The sequence below is a fragment of the Balaenoptera musculus genome, chromosome 21, assembly GCF_009873245.2.
Source record: "Balaenoptera musculus isolate JJ_BM4_2016_0621 chromosome 21, mBalMus1.pri.v3, whole genome shotgun sequence".
In the NCBI taxonomy this organism is placed as follows: domain Eukaryota; kingdom Metazoa; phylum Chordata; class Mammalia; order Artiodactyla; family Balaenopteridae; genus Balaenoptera; species Balaenoptera musculus.
Genome location: NC_045805.1, coordinates 23,039,058 through 23,061,201, shown reverse-complemented (window position 1 = coordinate 23,061,201; position 22,144 = coordinate 23,039,058). Strand labels below are relative to the sequence as shown.

At 35.1% G+C, this 22,144-nt stretch overlaps 1 protein-coding gene across 2 annotated transcripts in view; it reads right to left on the bottom strand.

The window, feature by feature from the left end:
- TNKS (tankyrase) overlaps window positions 1–22,144 on the bottom strand; it is a 182,220-nt gene that overhangs the window by 147,149 nt on the left and 12,927 nt on the right. For both annotated transcript variants that reach the window (XM_036838654.1, XM_036838655.1), the window contains exon 2: window positions 2,521–2,745. In XM_036838654.1, coding sequence (XP_036694549.1) covers window positions 2,521–2,745 — 225 coding nt within the window. The remainder of the gene's footprint in view (window positions 1–2,520; window positions 2,746–22,144) is intronic.

The following is a 22,144-nucleotide window of genomic DNA, read 5'->3' as shown; positions in this document are numbered from 1 at the left end:
CTTTCTTAGTTTTATCGACCCATTATGCAAAGATTTATAGATTCAGTTGTATGAGAAATAGATGAGAAATGTATTTTCTATTTAATTTAATAAATATTTTATAATTCTGTGAATATTCTGTATTATTTAGACCTTAGACTCTATAGTATACAATTGATGGTTTCCTAGAGCATCCTAGCCTGGTTTCCTAGACCATCCTAGCCAATGTCAACTCATAAGAGGTTAAGAGCTAAAAGCTTAACTTCAACTCCCACCCAAATATCAAACACATTTATGTCCTTATAATGAGTCCCACACAATCTTATTGATCATCATCAACAAAATGGTGACCAATTCTACTATGATCAATGGAACTGAAGATAAAGTGTGATGTGCTGACTTATGATGTGTAAAGCCTTTTGAATCCACAACTGGATGAAACAAATCTACATCTCCAAAGCACACAACATCAACAAAGACATGCTCCTTTGCAACTTTTAATGGATAAAGTAAGACATCAGTAGTTTTCAGTGGGAAAAAAAATGGTTTAATCACTTCAAGAGGAGAATCTATAATATCAGAATCACAATCATCAATAAAAATATTCAGAAAAATTAATTTTGTACTTAAAAGTTCTTTGGGCAATAAAGAATGCCTATGCTTGCCTGTGGGAGATTTAGGAAAACAAAGTATATAGTTTAGATACAAATATCACTGCACTCAGAATTAGAAAGGCCTCATTCAATTCTGCCCATGCAGGAAAATGACCCAAAAGGAATATTTATAATATAGCTTTATATTAAGAGTTTGGTTTTATATTCTAATGTTTATAGAGGTATATATTTATACTTTTAGTTATAGAATGAATTTTAGTATTTTTATGGTAGGAAATGGGGTGTCTGAAACTAAACCTCAATTTATAACTGACACTCAAAAACCAATAAATGAATGTAGATAAAAGGAGCATTTTCATTATATACTTTTGGGAGGTGGATTTAGGAGGAGGAGAGGAATATTAATTTCAATAAGGTATTAAAAGCACTGAGAGAATGAAAAATTCAGAGAGGTACAGGTAGGAAAATAGAACACTGAAGTCTAAAAGGGACAATATTCCAAGAAGGTGAAAACTGTATAAAATTCTATAACTAATGACAGAAAAATCCAATGGATATGACAAAGTGAAGCAAGAAAGGATGAAAGTAGGGAAGTTGAAGGTCTAGAACATTAGGTAAGAATACATGTCAAGTTCAATAATTGTTATCACTTAGTAACTTATCACAAGTAACTTAAGATGTTTAGTGGTCAGAGAATATGTGGTAAGTTCAAGCTTTCTGGGTTAGTTTTATGAAATGACTTAGTCTAGGACATGGCTGTTTTAGTGAGAGACATAGGAGGAAATGGGTAAATCAAGTGAAAATGGAAGATGTCAAAGATCAAAAAGGATATGGTGTCCAAAGGGTCACATCAGTGGATGGTGAAGTGACAAAGGATAATGACAGAGAATGGGATAAAGAAGTTTTGTCAGGCAATGCAATAATTTGAGGAAAACTAAAAAATATATTTGAGGCTGGAAGAGACGGCTATGAAGAGGGAGAAAATCTTAATAATGGCACCGCCTCTGTATCTTTAAAAATGACATATCTATTTGAGTTTTATCATAAAAGTATCTGACTAAACAAATGGATGCCATTCAGGAAGACAACAATTATGTAAATCAACCTGCCACAGGCTAAACGAACATCCACCACCTTAAGTTTCAAGAAAGAGATGATACACTCAGGAGAAATTATGCTTGTTCTCTAGAAGCTTGTTTTAGATTCAAAATGAAAGAGTTTATACAATATAGCAAAATCTAAAAAAAATATACTTAGATACATATAAAAGAGAAAGACATGCTGATTGAATACAATTTCATATAATCATAATACTTAAAATCGTTGAAAATTTCAATTTTGTTTGAAATTGCTTTTTCTCTAGACTATGGCACATGTTGAAAATATGAGGCCTTGAACTACTGTATTCAAACCACTCAAAGCTTTTCCAGTGCTAATAAAATAGCTGGTGTTCAATTTTAGTAACATAAAGAAAAAGGTTTTGCCTTAGTACTAGATGACTTTCCTTGAATCAACCTAAAACATCCAAATATATCATCCAGTTCAGTAAGAACTTGTACTTTATAATGGTTCTCATTGATGCTAGGATGGAAAACTTGCAGTCTTTTAAAGAGACTGTAAATTAACTAAATTTGATAGCAGTAATCCATCAAAATTTAGTTCCACACCAGTGGACATTTGTCTCACATTTGGAGAGTTAATGTTGTGAAACTTGTTCTTAACCAACTTTAGATTTCCATCTCTCTACTTTCCCTTGGTGGAAAAGAACTGCTTCTAAGAATAAGAAGTAATAAAGCCTTCTTTATTTATTCTCTGGGAACACTATTTCCACTGCAATAAAAAACAAGGAAGAAGGGTAAATCTTTATTTAAAATGTTACACCTGTCAGGTTGATCATACAATTTAGATATCAACAAATAATACTTACCAATACATACATCGATCTTTCCTTTAATAGCAGCTTCATGCAGAGGGGTATAGTTCCAGTTATCCCTGGCATTTGGATCAGCTCCTTGGCACAGTAACAGACTCACAACCTCAGCATGGCCAAAAGAACAGGCATTATGAAGCGGGATGAGACCGCCGTCATCACGAGCATGGACATTAGCACCCATCTGCAGTAAGTGTTCTACCACATCCTTCCTTCCAAAACCTAAAACGGAAGAGGGAAAATATTTTATACAGTAAGTCAATTTTGTAAAAAGAACCATTAGAATTCCTTTAACAAATATCAAAAAATAATTAATATCAACAAATATGAACAACTGAAGTACTGTGTTCTATAGCAAAAGGTAAAAAAAAAAAAAAAAAAAAAGTTGCCATTCAAATGGATTCTCTCATCTCACAGAACTTAGAACTAAGAAAGCTCTTCCCTTAATTTGCACGGTTCCTTCAAAAAAACATTTCTTCAACATCTATTATGTGCTGGGCAACTGTGCTAGAAATGTAAAATGAATGAGGCAAGATTCCTGTCCAAGGCATTCACTTTCCCCTCATGCTTCACAAGACAAAATCATATGTATAAAATCCATCTCTATGTTTTAATAAAGGTTATTTAAATACCAATGACAACCAAATCTAAGACAAATCACAACACTCAACGTTACACTAGGGCAATTGGAGAAGAACACATGGAAACCAGAAATGTGCGGTGATAGTTTGGATACAAGATATTTGAAAAGGAAAAAATAAAGATAATGCCATAGTATCTATCCTTGGGACTGGTAGCCAAACTAAGTGAATGGGTAGTTAGGTGAAACAATTCAAGCTTGGATTTACTGAGTTGGAGGAAATTTTATGACAAACAAGTGAGAATGCAGGCATTTGGAAATACAGAGCCAGAACACTGGTGAAAAGTATCACAATTTTCAGACAGAAAAATGGTGGGGGGTTGTCGGAAGAGCTAGAAAAAAATCTAAAGCACTGTAAGGACTAGGCAAGCACTGAGAAAGGTAAGGAAAAGCAAGAAAACACACCATTATGGAAGTCAAAGGGCAACAACACTATGCAAAGTCCAGCGTGATGAGCATTTAGTGAGATCAATGGCGAATGGAAAAGAACAGTCATTTTGACAATTTGAAAGTCATTATAGTACTGTGATGAAATTACAAGCTACACTGCAATGGGTTGAAAAAAAAAAAGGAAACTGCAAATATTAGCATTTTTATCTTTACCAGCTTAATACTTTCATTTATGATCCTTTCTTTCCTACTTTAAATTTAACTAGAACTTAACTGGCTAGGTATCACTACCTCCATGCTATTACTTACCACGCAATGTTGTTAGAAAATGACATCTTAAATAAAACTGAAAAGCAATAAGGGTCATATCTTCCTTTATTTTATGCATATATAAACTAAATAAATGAGAACCATGTGGAAAATAGAAGGAAAAAAAAAAGGTTTATTTCAACGTTATGTCCTCCACACTATCTTTAGAAATCCACTCATTCCAGAAAAGCAGGCTCTAAGAAAAAGTCTTCAAAGTAAAAGATATGTTTCCACAGATATTTATGAGAATTAGGTTTCCGTAGAAAATATCCTTCAAGTTAAGTTGAAAATTTTGGGTGAAAAGAAGTCAATTTCATATTAGTAATTGGAACACCAAAAGTATAGGGTACATGCTAATGTAACTATCACCATCTTGCTGTTTCTTTAATATCTGCCAAACTTTACAGATATTACATTCTGTTTAATTCTCTGACTTCAATGTGCTTCCTGCCTCTACTATCACAGCCCTACTCTCCCACTGGGCCACAGGTGCTTTCTTTACCCATGAAGATTTAGTGATTTTCCTGCTTTATAGATCTGAGTAAAGCCTGAGTGCAAACTCACCCTAATCAGTGCATTAACAATGTTTGAGAACTAATTTCTTTTCTTCACTAATAAATAAAGATAAAATAAGATACTTCTTAATGTATCAATTGGCACTTTAAAAGATATACGTTATAACTTTGAAGCAAAATAGCAAAGAGTGTGTTTACTTTTTACTAAAACTTTTAGATCTAAAATATAAAATAAAACAAAACAGAACAAAAATGCTTGGTATCAGCAAGAAAGTGAAATGGAACTGTGCTCACATACTGATAATGTGAATAAAAACTGGTATGACATTTTAGAAAAAAATGTAGCACTATCATGAATAGCCTTAAACAAATATACTCTCTGACTCAACAATACCTCTTTTCAAACTTTATCATTTAAAAAAAGATTCATATATGAACAAGTATTTTGCATCAAGAATATTTATCATAATATATTAGAGTGATGTGGCCACAAGCTAAGGAATGCTGGCATCCACCAGGAATAGTCAAGGAACAGATTCTCCTAGAGCCTGGGAGGGAGCACAGACCTGCCAACACCTAGATTTTGGCCCAGTGATACTGATTTTGGATTGACAGCCTCCAGAACTGTGAGAGAAAAGAATTTCTTTTAAAGCCATAGAGTCTGTGGTAATTTGATACAGCAGCCACAGGAAACTTATACAGGTAGTTTAGAACAAATTATTCCTAAAGTCTATTTTGTTTTAAAAGTGTTAGAATCATACAATTTGCTTTGTAAAGTGGAGGGAAAGTAAGGGATAAATATTTCCATGCAATAGTTTGGCTACCCCTATTGTATGTTTTTTCTTTCTTTTAAAATAGAAGTAAAGGAAATTAAATATTACAAATCCAAAGTTATCTATGGGAGGGAACAAACAGTATTATATTAACTTATTTTGCAGAAAACTAAATTTTGCTGTGTTATTGTAAGTAATTTTATGGCCAACTTCTTTTGCAGGTACTTGTAGACCATATTTAGCTACATCTAAACAAATTGGAAAATGGTGAGAATAAACATAAAGAGAGTCATCTTCAGAGTAGTTTTTGGAGTTCTATGCTCATTCCCTGAATCTTTGGTGGCAAGGAAATTCTTCATTTGGTGCTATGTTGGGGCCCGTGAATCCTTATGAAGTGGTCTTGTGGAGTCATGTGGAGGAATGTGAATGCATTTGGTCCCAGAGATAACTGTAGATAGAAGTCATACACCTGGATAAGCCACTTTTAACAGTTTCACTAGAATTTTGTGTTATGATAGGAACTTGCAGTCACATTAATGTTGGTGTACAAATGTAACATGTATTCTCCCCTCCTTTTAGATTTACTTGTATGTGTAATACGGGGTCTAAAATTATCGTATTAAAACAGTATAAATTGAATGCTTACTAAAAAAAAAAATATTTATCATAACATTATTTATAGAAAATCATGGAAATTAGATGCCCAACAATAAAGACTCTGTTAAGTGTATGATGAAATGATGGTTTTTGATATAATACCATCCTGTATTAAAAGGATGCTAGAACACTGTGAAGGTACTTAATGTCACTGAGTCATACACTTTAAAATGGCTAAAGTGGTATTTTATTTTTAAATTGCTTAAAATAAACAAAATTTTAACATTTTAAAATTCATATTTTACCACAATGAAAAAAATCACCAAAAAAGATATAGACCATACACACACACACACACACCAGGATATTATAGAAAATTCAACAACATAGATTTTTTTTTTAGATCAATCAGTCTTTTAGATTAAAAATACATAAAACAAAATATAGGAGAAAAAAATATATATATATTTGATACATAGATGGGTAGAAAAAGAGACTAAATCACTAAGTAGCAGAAGTATGGAATTTTTTTCTTTTTGATTATCTGTTTTCTTAATTATTATATAAAAACATAATTTTGTATAAAATATATGTGGGTGTACACATAGAAGTTTACAAAAGAAGGTAGAGGTGAACAGTCAAAATCAGTAAAGATACATTTTATGTGGCAATTATGAAGTCAACTCTTCTAATTTGATTTTGTATTAAAATACATTATTAAATCAGAGGTTTTGTTATCTATGAAACAAATAAGTCTCCTATTTAAGGTACTATAATTTAGAAAACCATACATAAAAAGTTTATCAAAACATATACTCTACCTGTACTGTTAAGTACAAATCATAATTGGTCATTCACCATTCTACCCATGTTGAATGCATATGCATTATTTTTCACACATAAAGAGAATTCATTATCTCTGATGGTTATATAAGGCCTTTGTTTCATAACCAAGGTTTGTAGTCATAATTATCTCTATAATTGATTTGTTTATTTGGGTCTAAAGAACCAAAGTAAAAATAATAATTAGGGTCAGTTCAAAGGACTACATAGAAGTTGAAGTAATGTATCAGTAACTAACTCAAAGAAACAGTCCCTAAGTGAAAGCATTACAGACATACTGCAGACAAGATTTTCAGCGTCGCAGTTCATCAAGCTAGCACACGTTTAAAAAAGTTAAGTCACAGTTTTTAAAAGGAATATTGCTATATATATATATATATATACATATATTTATGGTTCAGTATTATGAAGTACAAAAGGAAAACCAATGAACCATCACCCTCTGATCCAAAGGTTGTTAAAAATTAAGACAGAGTAATACTCTGATTTTTACCCACAAAACAGTATGTGCTATAACACTTCCAATCTGAGAGCTGTACAACAGGTATAATTTAGCTTTTACAGAAAAATTCTTTTTGCTTAAAGTACATGCCCTATTCTTGACAACAATAAAAATAACAATAATAATGCTAAGTAGCTAACATTTAGTAAGCTCTTATGTGTGTCAAGAAGTATGCCAAATGCTTGACAAGCATTAGCTCCTGTGATAACACCCTGTGAGAGATACCATTACCCTCATTTTACTGCTGAAGAATTCTTTCCCTCAGTCCTGATATGCATGAACTGTACTTCCAAACACACATCTCAAATCTGCCTACTCCCCAGTGCCACCAGCTTGGTTTCAAGTTCCACAATCTCTTGTCTAGACTTCAGCACGTAACCTTCTGTTTGTCTCTCTACTGTCACAGCTGCTGCCAGACAATTCATCCTTAACAGAGTAGACAGAGTGATCTTTTCAAGGCACATATCAGATTAGGTCACTTCCCTACTTAAAATCCTGCAATGGATTCCAATAACACACATAAAATATTACTAAAATCTCCTTATGAGCTAACAAGGCTCTATGTGAGCTGGCCACTCTCACCTCTCCCATCTCATTGAGCTTTACTAACTCTGTCTTCCACTTTTTGTTCCCTGTATATGACAAACTTATTTCAGTCTAGAGGACTTTGCACTTGCTGTGTGCTCTGCCTGAAGACCTTGGACCCAGATCTTCACATGCTTAGCTCCTTCTGTCATCCAATTCTCAGCCAAAAGATAAGAACTAGGAGAGACTTTGACTGACTACTCAATTTCAATTCACCCACGCACGCACACACATTCTTCCATCATTGTTTTCAACATGAGTTCTTTACATATTTTGGATATTAACCTTTTACCAGAAATATCATTTGCAAATATTTTCTTTCACTCAGTAGTTTGCCTTTTCATTTTGTTGACGGTTTCCTTTGCCATGAAGAGGCTTTTTAGTTTGATGTAGTCCCACTTGTTTATTTTTGCTTTTGTTGCTTTTGCTTTTGCTTTTGCTTTTGTTGCTTTTGCTTTTTGTCAGAGTCAAAAATCATCACTAAGACTTATGTCAAGGAGATTACCACCTATGTTTTCTTCTAGGAGCTTTATGGTTTCAGGTCTTACATTCAGGTCTTTAATCCATTTTGAGTTAATTTTTGTGTATGGTGTAAGACAGTGGTCCAGTTTCATTCTTTTCCACGTAGCTGTCCAATTTTCCCAATGCCATTTATTGAAGAGACTGTCGTTTCCTCATTATATTTTATTGGCTCCTGTCATAAATTAATTGACCATATATGCATGGGTTTATTTCTGGGCTCTCTATTCTGTCCATTGATCTATGTGTCTGTTTTTATGCCAATACCATACTGTTTTAATTACTTTACCTTTGTAATGTAGTTTGAAATCAGGGCGTGTGATGCCTTCAGCTTTGTTCTTCTTTCTCAAGACTGCTTTGGCTATTTGGAGTCTTTTGTGTGATTCCATACAAATTTGAGAATTGTTTGTTCTATTTCTGTGAAAAATACCATTGGAATTTTTATAGGGGTTGCATGTAATCTATATATTGCTTTGAACAGTATAGACATTCTAACAACTTTAATTCTTTCAATCCATGAGCACAGAATACCTTTCCATTTATTTGTCTTCTTCAGTTTCTTTCATTAATGTCTTACAGTTTTCAATATACAGGTCTTTCACCTCCTTGGTAAGTTTATTCCTAGGTATCTTATTCTTTTTGATACAATTGTAAATCAGATTGTTTTCCTAATTTCTCTTTCTGATAGTTCATTATTAGTGCAAAGAAAGGCTACAGATTTTTATGTATTGATTTTATATCCTGCAACTTTATTGAATTTTCTTATTCTAAAGCTTTTTGATGGAGCCTTTAGGATTTTCTATATATAATATGCCATCTGCAAATTGTGACAATTTTACTTCTTCCTTTTTAATTTGGATGACTTCTAGTTCTTTTTCTTGTCTAACTGCTCTGGCTAGGACTCCTAATGTTATGTTGAATAAAAGTGGCAAGAGCAGACATCCTTGTATTATTCCTGATCTTAAAGGAAAAGCTTTCATCTTTTCACCATTGAGTATGACGTTAGCTGTGGGCTTGTCATATATGGCCTCTATTATGTTGAGTTATGTTCCCTCTATACCCACTTTGTTGACTGTTTATCATAAATGGATTTGAATTTTGTCAAATGCTTTTTCTAATTATCCCCTTTTCTTGCTGGCAAACAGAAACTCAATTTTGCTCAGGAATTGGACAGACAATATATGCTAAGAGAAGGCAATCCTTTCCCCAGTCCAGGGAGTGACTCCTGATTCCTCTAAGCCAGAAAGGTGATTTTATTCCTCTCTGTCAGTGACTGGCAATGAGACAGAAGGGAAAATCTAGAAACTTCTGAAAAGATTTTTCTCCCCATTAAGAGAAGGTGTATGAAGGAAGAGGGTCCCTTTCTCTTCTCTCCTTTCCGCTCTATTTTTAGAAAATTTCTCATAAAAGGTGGTGACATCTGGAGCCACTGAAACCATGATGAGAAGGTCAAGAGAATTATGAAAATAATGGCATAGATACTTCCTATGCTCATAAGGTACTGGACCAACTCTTGAACTTCCTACCTCTAGACTTGTCAAGCAGGAAATAAATGTCCTTAGGCTTTAAGTTTCTGTTAGTTGAGTTCTGGAATATCTATAGCTGAATCCATGCAAATTGATACAAACATCTGTTCATATATTTACTGACAATTCAAGTTTCATCTGTCAGCTATCAGACAGATATCTTGGCCCAATTTTTCATTTGTCTTTTTTTTTATTGTTTTGTAGGAGTTCTTTATATATTCTGAACACCAATCTTGTGTTGGTTATATGCATTATAAATATATTCTCTGTGTTTATGGCTTGTCTTTAAACGTTGTTTACATTGTGTTTGATTTCATACAAGTTTTAAACTTAAACAATCTTTCCCTACATACATAGGAAGCATGGTTTGTGCTTCCTATGTGATCTTTAAAGTATCTTTCCTATTCACATACTTTCCTACATTTTCTTTTAGATTACTTTTATAATCTTGCTTCTCACATTTAGATCTTGTAAGTATGGTGTGAGTTAAAGATCTAATTTTATTTTTTTCCATATCTTTTCTCTTCCATCAGTTTGTTTGTTCAATAGTTTAACTTCAAAATAAGCCTAGATATTGAGTAGGGCAATGTCAATCCACTCTGCTCCTCTTAAAAAATTATCTTGGCTATTACTGTTTTTTGATGTTCAATATAAATATCTTCAAGTTCCATGAGAAGCCATTGGAAATTGGTTTTTTTTAAAGCTTACTGATTAGAATTAATTCTGGAAAGTTGAAAATTTTAAATACTGAGTCTTCTAATCCATGTGTATGATATACCTCTCCTTCAATTGAGGTCTCCTATGTTCTTCTATTTTGTGTTTTTCTCCATTAATACCCTATGCATATCTGTCAAGGATTATTGGGTATTTTAAGGTTTTCATTGCTTTGGGGATGGAAGGGGCAGTGGTGCATTAGGAAAGGTCAGTAAAACCAGATCACCCAGAACCTCTGAGTCATAAGTAACAGAGTCTGAATTTGAGCAGGGCAAGCAAGTAGCAATAAAAAGTTCACACTGATGAATTGTTCTTCCCCAACCAAACTAAGTAATAGGAACCTCTTTTGTAAATTTCAGCACATTCTTTCCCCTAAGCAGTAGGAGAAACAATTACATTATTTCACATACTCAAAGAAATTTTAAAATATACTATGTGGAAAGCATTGTGCTGGCACTGGAGGAAAACCTAAATTCATAACACATTACCTAAACCCCATATACACAACAATTTTCTTATTCTAATGTTAGAGTTTCAATTAAAACCACTCAGGAGATTAACCAAGATGGCGGAGTAGAAGGACGTGCTCTCACTCCCTCTTGCGAGAGCACCAGAATCACCACTGGCTGCTGGACAATCATTGACAGGAAGACCCTGGACTTCACCAAGGAGGATACCCCGCGTCCAAGGACAGAGGAGAAGCCACAGTGAGACGGTAGGAGGGGCGCAATCAGAGTAAAATCAAATCCCATAACTGCTGGGTGGGTGACTCACAGACTGGCGAACACTTATACCACAGAATTCCACCCACTGGAGTGAAGGTTCTGAGCCCCACGTCAGGCTTCCCAACCTGGGGGTCCGGCAACGGGAGGAGGAATTCCTAGAGAATCAGACTTTGAAGCCTAGAGGGAATTGATTGCAGGACTTTGACAGGACTGGGGGAAACAGAGACCCCACTCTTGGAGGGCACACACAAAGTAATGTGTGCATCGGGACCGAGGGGAAGGAGCAGTGACCCTGGGGGAGACTGAACCGGACCTACCTGCTGGTGTTGGGGGGTCTCCTGCAGAGGCGAGTGGTGGCTCTGTTTCACCGTGGGGATAAGGACACTGGCAGCAGAGGCTCTGGGAAGTTCTCCTTGGCGTGAGCCCTCCCAGAGTCTGCCATTGACCCCACCAAAGAGCACCGGTAGGCTCCAGTGTTGGGTTGCCTCAGGCAAAACAACCAACAGGGAGGGAACCCAGCCCCACCCATCAACAGTCAAGTGGATTAAGGTTTTACTGAGCTCTGACCGCCACAGCAACAGGGAGGGAACCCAGCCCCACCCATCAACAGTCAAGTGGATTAAGGTTTTACTGAGCTCTGACCGCCACAGCAACAGTCAGCTCTACCCACCACCAGAGCCTCCCATCAAGCCTCTTAGATAGCCTCAACCACCAGAGGGCAGACAACAGAAGCAAGAAAAACTACGATCCTGCAGCCTGTGGACCAAAAACCACAGTTACAGAAAGATAGAGAAGATGAAAAGGCAGAGGGCTATGCACCAGATGAAGGAACAAGAAAAAACCCCAGAAAAACAACTAAATGAAGTGGAGATAGGCAACCTTCCAGAAAAAGAATTCAGAATAATGATAGTGAAGATGATCCAGGACCTCGGAATAAGAATGGAGGCAAAGATTGAGAAGATGCAAGAAATGATTAACAAAGACCTAGAAGAATTAAAGAACAAACAAACAGAGATCACCAATACAATAACTGAAATGAAAACTACACTAGAAGGAATCAATAGCAGAATAACTGAGGCAGAAGAACGGATAAGTGACCTGGAAGACAGAATGGTGGAATTCACTGCTGCAGAACAGACTAAAGAAAAAAGAATGAAAAGAAATGAAGACAGCCTAAGAGACCTCTGGGACAACATTAAACGCAACAACATTCGCATTATAGGGGTCCCAGAAGGAGAAGAGAGAGAGAAAGGACCAGAGAAAATATTTGAAGAGATTATAGTCGAAAACTTCCCTAACATGGGAAAGGAAATAGCCACCCAAGTCCAGGAAGCGCAGAGAGTCCCATACAGAATAAACCCAAGGAGAAACACGCCGAGACACATAGTAATCAAAGTGGCAAAAATTAAAGACAAAGAAAAATTATTGAAAGCAGCAAGGGAAAAACGACAAATAACATACAAGGGAACTCCCATAAGGTTAACAGCTGATTTCTCACCAGAAACTCTGCAAGCCAGAAGGGAGTGGCATGATATACTTAAAGTGATGAAAGGGAAGAACCTACAACCAAGATTACTCTACCCGGCAAGGATCTCATTTAGATTTGATGGAGAAATCAAAAGCTTTGCAGACAAGCAAAAGCTAAGAGAATTCAGCACCACCAAACCAGCTCTACAACAAATGCTAAAGGAACTTCTCTAAGTGGGAAACACAAGAGAAGAAAAGGACCTACAAAGACAAATCCAAAACAATTAAGAAAATGGTCATAGGAACATACATATCGGTAATTACCTTAAACGTGAATGGATTAAATGCCCCAACCAAAAGACATAGACTGGCTGAATGGATACAAAAACAAGACCCATATATATGCTGTCTACAAGAGACCCACTTTAGACCTAGGGACACATACAGACTGAAAGTGAGGGGATGGAAAAAGATATTCCATGCAAATGGAAATCAAAAGAAAGCTGGAGTAGCTATACTCATATCAGATAAAATAGACTTTAAAATAAAGAATGTTACAAGAGACAAGGAAGGACACTACATAATGATCCAGGGATCAATCCAAGAAGAAGATATAACAATTATAAATATATATGCACCCAACATAGGAGCACCTCAATACATAAGGCAACTGCTAACAGCTCTAAAAGAGGAAATCAACAGTAACACAGTAATAGTGGGGGACTTTAACACCTCACTTAAACCAATGGACAGATCATCCAAAATGAAAATAAATAAGGAAACAGAAGATTTAAATGACACAATAGACGAGATAGATTTAATTGACATTTCTGGACATTCCATCCAAAAACAGCAGACTACACTTTCTTCTCAAGTACGCACAGAACATTCTCCAGGATAGATCACATCTTGGGTCACAAATCAAGCCTCAGTAAATTTAAGAAAATTGAAATCATATCAAGCATCTTTTCTGACCACAACGCTATGAGATTAGAAATGAATTACAGGGAAAAAAACGTAAAAAGGACAAACACATGGAGGCTAAACAATACGTTACTAAATAACCAAGAGATCACTGAAGAAATCAAAGAGGAAATCAAAAAATACCTAGAGACAAATGACAATGAAAACACGACGACCCAAAACCTATGGGATGCAGCAAAAGCGGTTCTAAGAGGGAAGTTTATAGCTATACAAGCCTACCTCAAGAAACAAGAAAAATCTCAAGTAAACAATCTAACCTTACACCTAAAGAAACTAGAGAAAGAAGAACAAACAAAACCCAAAGTTAGCAGAAGGAAAGAAATCATAAAGATCAGAGCAGAAATAAATGAAATAGAAACAAAGAAAACAATAGCAAAGATCAATAAAACTAAAAGTTGGTTCTTTGAGAAGATAAACAAAATTGATAAGCCATTAGCCAGACTCATCAAGAAAAAGAGGGAGAGGACTCAAATCAATAAAATCAGAAATGAAAAAGGAGAAGTTACAACAGACACCGCAGAAATACAAAGCATCCTAAGAGACTACTACAAGCAACTTTATGCCAATAAAATGGACAACCTGGAAGAAATGGACAAATTCTTAGAAAGGTATAACCTTCCCAGACTGAATCAGGAAGAAACAGAAAATATGAACAGACCAATCACAAGTAATGAAATTGAAACTGTGATTAAAAATCTTCCAACAAACAAAAGTCCAGGACCAGATGGCTTCACAGGTGAATTCTATCAAACATTTAGAGAAGAGCTAACACCCATCCTTCTCAAACTCTTCCAAAAAATTGCAGAGGAAGGAACACTCCCAAACTCATTCTATGAGGCCACCATCACCCTGATACCAAAACCAGACAAAGACACTACAAAAAAAGAAAATTACAGACCAATATCACTGATGAATATAGATGCAAAAATCCTCAACAAAATACTAGCAAACAGAATCCAGCAACACATTAAAAGGATCATACACCACGATCAAGTGGGATTTATCCCAGGGATGCAAGGATTCTTCAATATACGCAAATCAATCAATGTGATACACCATATTAACAAATTGAAGAATAAAAACCATATGATCATCTCAATAGATGCAGAAAAAGCTTTTGACAAAATTCAACACCCATTTCTGATAAAAACTCTCCAGAAAGTGGGCATAGAGGGAACCTACCTCAACATAATAAAGGCCATATATGACAAACCCACAGCAAACATCATTCTCAATGGTGAAAAACTGAAAGCATTTCCTCTAAGATCAGGAACGAGACAAGGATGTCCACTCTCACCACTATTATTCAACATAGTTCTGGAAGTCCTAGCCACGGCAATCAGAGAAGAAAAAGAAATAAAAGGAATACAAATTGGAAAAGAAGAAGTAAAACTGTCACTGTTTGCGGATGACATGATACTATACATAGAGAATCCTAAAACTGCCACCAGAAAACTGCTAGAGCTGATTAATGAATATGGTAAAGTTGCAGGATACAAAATTAATGCACAGAAATCTCTTGCATTCCTATACACTAATGATGAAAAATCTGAAAGAGAAATTATGGAAACACTCCCATTTACCATTGCAACAAAAAGAATAAAATACCTAGGAATAAACCTACCTAGGGAGACGAAAGACCTGTATGCAGAAAACTATAAGACACTGATGAAAGAAATTAAAGATGATACCAACAGATGGAGAGATATACCATGTTCTTGGATTGGAAGAATCAACATTGTGAAAATGAGTATACTACCCAAAGCAATCTACAGATTCAATGCAATCCCTATCAAATTACCAATGGCATTTTTTACGGAGCTAGAACAAATCATCTTAAAATTTGTATGGAGACACAAAAGACCCCGAATAGCCAAAGCAGTCTTGAGGGAAAAAAATGGAGCTGGAGGAATCAGACTCCCAGACTTCAGACTATACTACAAAGCTACAGTAATCAAGACAGTATGGTACTGGCACAAAAACAGAAACATAGATCAATGGAACAAGATAGAAAGCCCAGAGATTAACCCACGCACCTATGGTCAACTAATCTATGACAAAGGAGGCAAAGATATACAATGGACAAAAGACAGTCTCTTCAATAAGTGGTGCTGGGAAAACTGGACAGCTACATGTAAAAGAATGAAATTAGAATACTCCCTAACACCATACACAAAAATAAACTCAAAATGGATTAGAGACCTAAATATAAGACTGGACACTATAAAACTCTTAGAGGAAAACATAGGAAGAACACTCTTTGACATAAATCACAGCAAGATCTTTTTGATCCACCTCCTAGAGTAATGGAAATAAAAACAAAAATAAACAAATGGGACCTAATGAAACTTCAAAGCTTTTGCACAGCAAAGGAAACCATAAACAAGACGAAAAGACAACCCTCAGAATGGGAGAAAATATTTGCAAATGAATCAACGGACAAAGGATTAATCTCCAAAATATATAAACAGCTCATTCAGCTCAATATCAAAGAAACAAACACCCCAATCCAAAAATGGGCAGAAGACCTAAATAGACATTTCTCCAAAGAAGACATACAGATGGCCACGAAGCACATGAAAAGATGCTCAACATCACTAATTATTAGAGAAATGCAAATCAAACTACAATGAGGTATCACCTCACTCCTGTTAGAATGGGCATCATCAGAAAATCTACAAACAACAAATGCTGGAGAGGGTGTGGAGAAAAGGGAACCCTCTTGCACTGTTGGTGGGAATGTAAATTGATACAGCCACTATGGAGAACAGTATGGAGGTTCCTTAAAAAACTAAAAATAGAATTACCATATGACCCAGCAATCCCACTACTGGGCATATACCCAGAGAAAACCGTAATTCAAAAAGACACATGCACCCGAATGTTCATTGCAGCACTATTTACAATAGCCAGGTCATGGAAGCAACCTAAATGCCCATCAACAGACGAATGGATAAAGAAGTTGTGGTACATATATACAATGGAATATTACTCAGCCATAAAAAGGAACGAAATTGAGTCATTTGTTGAGACATGGATGGATCTAGAGACTGTCATACAGAGTGAAGTAAGTCAGAAAGAGAAAAACAAATATCGTATATTAATGCATGTATGCGGAACCTAGAAAAATGGTACAGATGAGCCAGTTTGCAGGGCAGAAGTTGAGACACAAATGTAGAGAATGGTCATATGGACACCAAGGGGGGAAAACTGCGGTGAGGTGGGGATGGTGGTGTGCTGGATTGGGCAATTGGGATTGACATGTATACACTGATGTGTATGAAACTGATGCCTAATAAGAACCTGCAGTATAAAAAAACAAACAAAACAACTAATACTAAACTTTCATTGGGTTATTTGTATGGAAATATGTTAATATAAAGGTTTCAGACATTACATGAAATTTCTAAAAATCTTATATTTGTATTTGTATGGAAATATGTATGGAAATATGTTAATATAAATGTTTCAGACATTACATGAAATTTCTAAAAATCTTATATTTGTATTTGTATGGAAATATGTATGGAAATATGTTAATATAAATGTTTCAGACATTACATGAAATTTCTAAAAATCTTATATGTTCTGGTATAATGTTATAAGTAATAACCCTAGTTATTACTTTAAAATGTATATCTCAGAAATAACTAATTTTCTTGTCAACTGCATTATTATGAACTTTCATCAAATCTTTAACCGTGGTCATTTTTAAGTCTTTTGTCATTTACAGACAGTTCTGGGTGTACTCTGATGATTTTGCAAATATGTTCCTATAAAAGGGTTTCATCTTCAAGAAATTCATGGAAAAGACTCTGACAAGTACAGGTTTCTGGTAACTGACTGTACTGCTGAACTGAATGAATAAGCATTTTCAGAACTCTAATGAAAAACTGATGAACTCATAAAAGTGCTAACAAAAGATCAAGATGAAAAAAAAATTAATTACATGGGACTGAGTGAACTGATGAGGATGAGTATAATTTTTGTGACTTTCTGTCTGAATTTAAAAAAAAAAAAAATCCCACAAGGACTCAGAGGCAAAGAATATACAAATCAATTTTCACTGCAAAGTAAAGGAGCTGTTACAGTGGAGGATTACTGGACTGAATGTCAATATTATGACATAGTATGAGTGTGTTTCATGTTTAGTAATTGCAATCATTGTTGCTTTTGTTGTGGTAATCCATGTACAATGCTTGGTGTCAGTCTATTTATGTCTTGTAAAAATAAAATACAGTGTGTGTGTGTGTGAATAAAAAAAAAAAAAAAAAAAAAAAAAAAAAACCACTCAAAAACGTTTCAATATCAAATGTAAGGTCACTGGTGTCTATTCACTAGGTCTGAGTTTATAGAGACAGTAATTTGTTTCAGTTGTGTTCAGCATTTTAAACTGCTTAAACTTAAAGCTTCAAAGGAACAATCTTGGGCAATATTAAATCTTGTAAATAACAACAATGCATTCTAAAATTTAATAAAAGGAGAAAATCCTAAAGTGTTTGGAGTATTAAAAAGTGATGTTTTTATTTACAGTAGCAAAGTCATAGCTTAAAGACTCTTTCGACCTAACTGGACTGTCAGCAAAGCCACAAGCACTGTATATCATTTGAACTGCTAAATTCATCGACTTACACTTATAAAAGAGAAAATTTATACTGCAGCTCTTACATTTACTTATTTATAATTTTTTTCCTTAAGTGCAAAAAAATTATACTCAAAAGACTGAAGTAACAATAAAATAAGTTTGGGACTGTCTAGAAAAATAACTCATGAACTTTATATATATATATATATATATATATATATATATATAAATATATAAATATATAAATAATATCTATTTTCCTGACACAGAAGAAATAACGGAAAGTAAGTTGGGGAAGATAAAAAGGTACTTGGTGACAGATGAGATGTGTTCACTGTTCTCTCAAAAAACATTAGGAAAAACCTGAACCTAAAATATCAGAATAACCTGGTTACTTTCTTAAGCATACCAATCCACCTCCACCCCCATAAAAACATTTAAAAAAAAAAAAAACCTTAACAATGACAATAAAATTACTTTCAATGAAACAAAATTCAGCCATGACACATTTATGCAATAGCTGTTAGGTTCCTAAAGTAACTTTTCTTTCCCAGCTAACAAAGTCATCATTCACCAATTTAATACCAGTAGTTCCAGATATCCGTGAGCATCTCTAAAGGTTCATTAAACACAGTAACTTATAATTGTACTGAATTAAAAATTAATAAATGATGTTGGGAAAACTGGACAGCTACATGCAAAAGAATCAAACTGAACTACTTTCTCACACTATATACAAAAATAAATTCAAAATGGTTAAACACTTAAACGTAAGACCTGAAACCATAAAGCTTCTAGAAGAAAACACAGGCAGTACACTCTCTGACATCAGTCTTAGCAATAGGGATATGTCTCCTCAGGGAAGAGAAACAGAAGCAAAAGTAAACAAATGAGACTACATCAGACTACAAATTTTTGCACAATGAAGGGAACTATCAACAAAATGAAAAGGCCACCTACTGAATGGGAGAAGATATTTGCAAATGATGTATCTGATAAGGGGTTAATATCTAAAATATACAAAAAACTCATACAACTCAACATTAAAAAAACAAACAACCCAATTTTTAAAATGGGCAGAGGACCTGAACAGACATTTTTCCAAAGAAGACATACAGATGGCCAAGAAACACATTAAAAGTTGTTCAACATCCCTATTCATCAGGAAAATGCAAATCAAAACCACTATGAGCTATTACCTCACACCTGTTGGAATGGCTATTATCAAAAAGACAACAAATAACAAGTGTTAGTGAGGATGTGGAGAAAAGGGAACTGTTCTGTAGTGCTGGTAGGAATGTAAACTGGTGTAGCCAATATGGAAAACAGTATGGAGGTTCCTCAAAAATACTACCATATGATCCAGCAATTCCACTTCTGGGTATTTTTCTGAAGAAAACAAAAACACTAAATCAAAAAGATATATGCACCACTATGTTCACTGCAGCATTATTCACAATAGCCAAGACATGGAAGCAACCTAAGTGTCCATCAACAGATGAATGGATGAAGAAGGTATTATACACATACACACACACACACACACACACACACACACACACACACACACACAGAGGAATATTACTGTGCCATAAGAAAAGAAGAAAATTTTGCCATTTGTGACATGGATGGATGTAGAAAGTATTATGCTAAGTGAAATAAAGTCAGACAGAGAAAGACAAATATCGTTATGATTTCACTTACATGTAATGTAAAAAACAAAACAAATGAACAAATATAACAAAACAGAAACAGAGTCGCAGATACAGAGAAAAAACAGGTGGTTGCCAGAGGAGAAGGGAGTTGGGGGATGAGGGAAATTAAGAGATACAAATTTCCAGGTACAAAATAAATGAATCATAGGGATGAAACGTACAGCATAGGGAATACAGTCAATAACAATGTAATATCTTTGTATAGTGACAAATGATAACTGATTATTTTGTAATGTATAGAAATATCGAATCACTATGTTGTGTACCAGGAACTAATATAATGTCATGGGTCAATTGTATTTAAAAAGTAAACAAGGACTTCCCTGGTGGCACAGTGGTTAAGAATCCGCCTGCCAATGCAGGGGACGCGGGTTTGAGCCCTGGTCTGGGAAGATCCCACATGCTGCTGAGCAACTAATAAGCCCATGCTCCACAACTACTGAAGCCCACGAGCCACAACTACTGAAGCCCGTGCACCTAGAGCCTGTGCTCCGCAACAAGAGAAGCCACCGCAATGAGAAGCCTGCACACCGCAATGAAGAGCAGCCCCCGCTCGCCACAACTAGAGAAAGCCCACGCGCAGCACGAAGATCCAACACAGCCAAAAATAAATACATAAATAAATAAATTTAAATAAATAAATAAATATTTTTAAAAGTAAACAAACTCATAGTAAAAGAGATCAGATTTGTGGTTATCAGAGGTATCAGGGGGGTGGCAGGAGGGGGAGCTGGATGAAAATCGTCAAAAGGTACAAGTTCTAGCTATAAGATAAATAAGTACTAGGGATGTAATGTACAACAGGACAAATAGAATTAACACTGCTCTGTATTATATATGAAAGTTGTTAAGAGAGTAAATCCTAAGCATTCTCATCCAAGGAAAAAACATTTGTTTCTTTTTCTTTTATTTTTTATCTATATGAGATGACAGATATCCACTAAACTTATTGTGGTACTCATTTCATGATGTGCGTAAATCAATCATTATGCTGTACATCTGAAACTATACAGTGCTATATGTCAATTATATCTCAATAAAACTGGAAGAAAAAAAATCTGAATCACACCTGTATCTTGGCTGATGTGCAGGAGGCAGCCTCAAAATTAGGAGTACCTAGCAGAGCAGACCCATCTTAACATGACGGGTAATTCTACTAACTTTTTTGTACAGGCCTATCTTCTAGTCTTTTAAAGTTTTCAGTTTTACTACTTTTTATGAAGGAAATTATATGCCACAGTATTATGCTCTAAGCTGGGAGTTGGGGAAAGTCTTGAAAGTCTTGTGATATATTCTTTAAAACGTCAAAGGTTTTCTATACACTGGGTTAAATTTATGCAGTCCAATATACACAGAACTGTAGGTACCTAATAATAGATTTCTGCTTACTTTATAAGAAATGTTCTGTGACAAAGAAACATGCATTTTCTACTTAACATTAGTCATCATTGCTTCCTCTTCTAACTCTATTAGCCTTTAAATAAAGAACTATTTTACACTTCATTAGATCAGAAGTCATGGTTAAGACTTATAAGAGAGTATATTCCCTGTTATTTCTAAAATAACAGTTTAGAAAACAAACTACAAAATGACTTCTATAAAGCAATGAAGTTGCATATAGTTTTCATTTGTCAAAGGTGGACTCTGACCAATTAATTTTTCCATTTTCTAGAACCTGATTTAGAAAGGAAAACATTTATACTCAGATAAAAGAAGTATTTCATTAGCAAGCACAGTTTAAAATGTGTGGTTTTTCCAAAAACATCGGGAAATCACCAGAAGCAAAAGGGTAAGAGACAAATCCCAGATTCCAGCTAAAAAAAAACAAAACAAACAAAAAAACACTGTAAGAAATCATTCCTCCTTGGGAAGAAAAAAAAAAATGGTTGGGTGCCATTGTGGGAAGAAACATCAGCTTAATTGCAGAAGATCAGTTATTTGGGACAGAAGATAGGCCAGAGGAAAGTGATCTGTGTCCTTTTCACTCCTCAACATTATCACATCGTCCCCTGTGCTGTGGAATATGAAAGCAGTATCTACAGCACACCTCTAGCCAAAAGAGAAGGGGTAACCTCAAGGTAAAATACTGGAACTTGGCTGAGGTGGGAAGCAAAGTACAGGTGGACTCCCAATTAGGCAATTACACGACGGTGATAGCACTCACCTCGTGTAATTGCTCAGTGAAATCCTGAACAACTAGGATGTAACCACCATCCAGAGCCTCTCTACCCT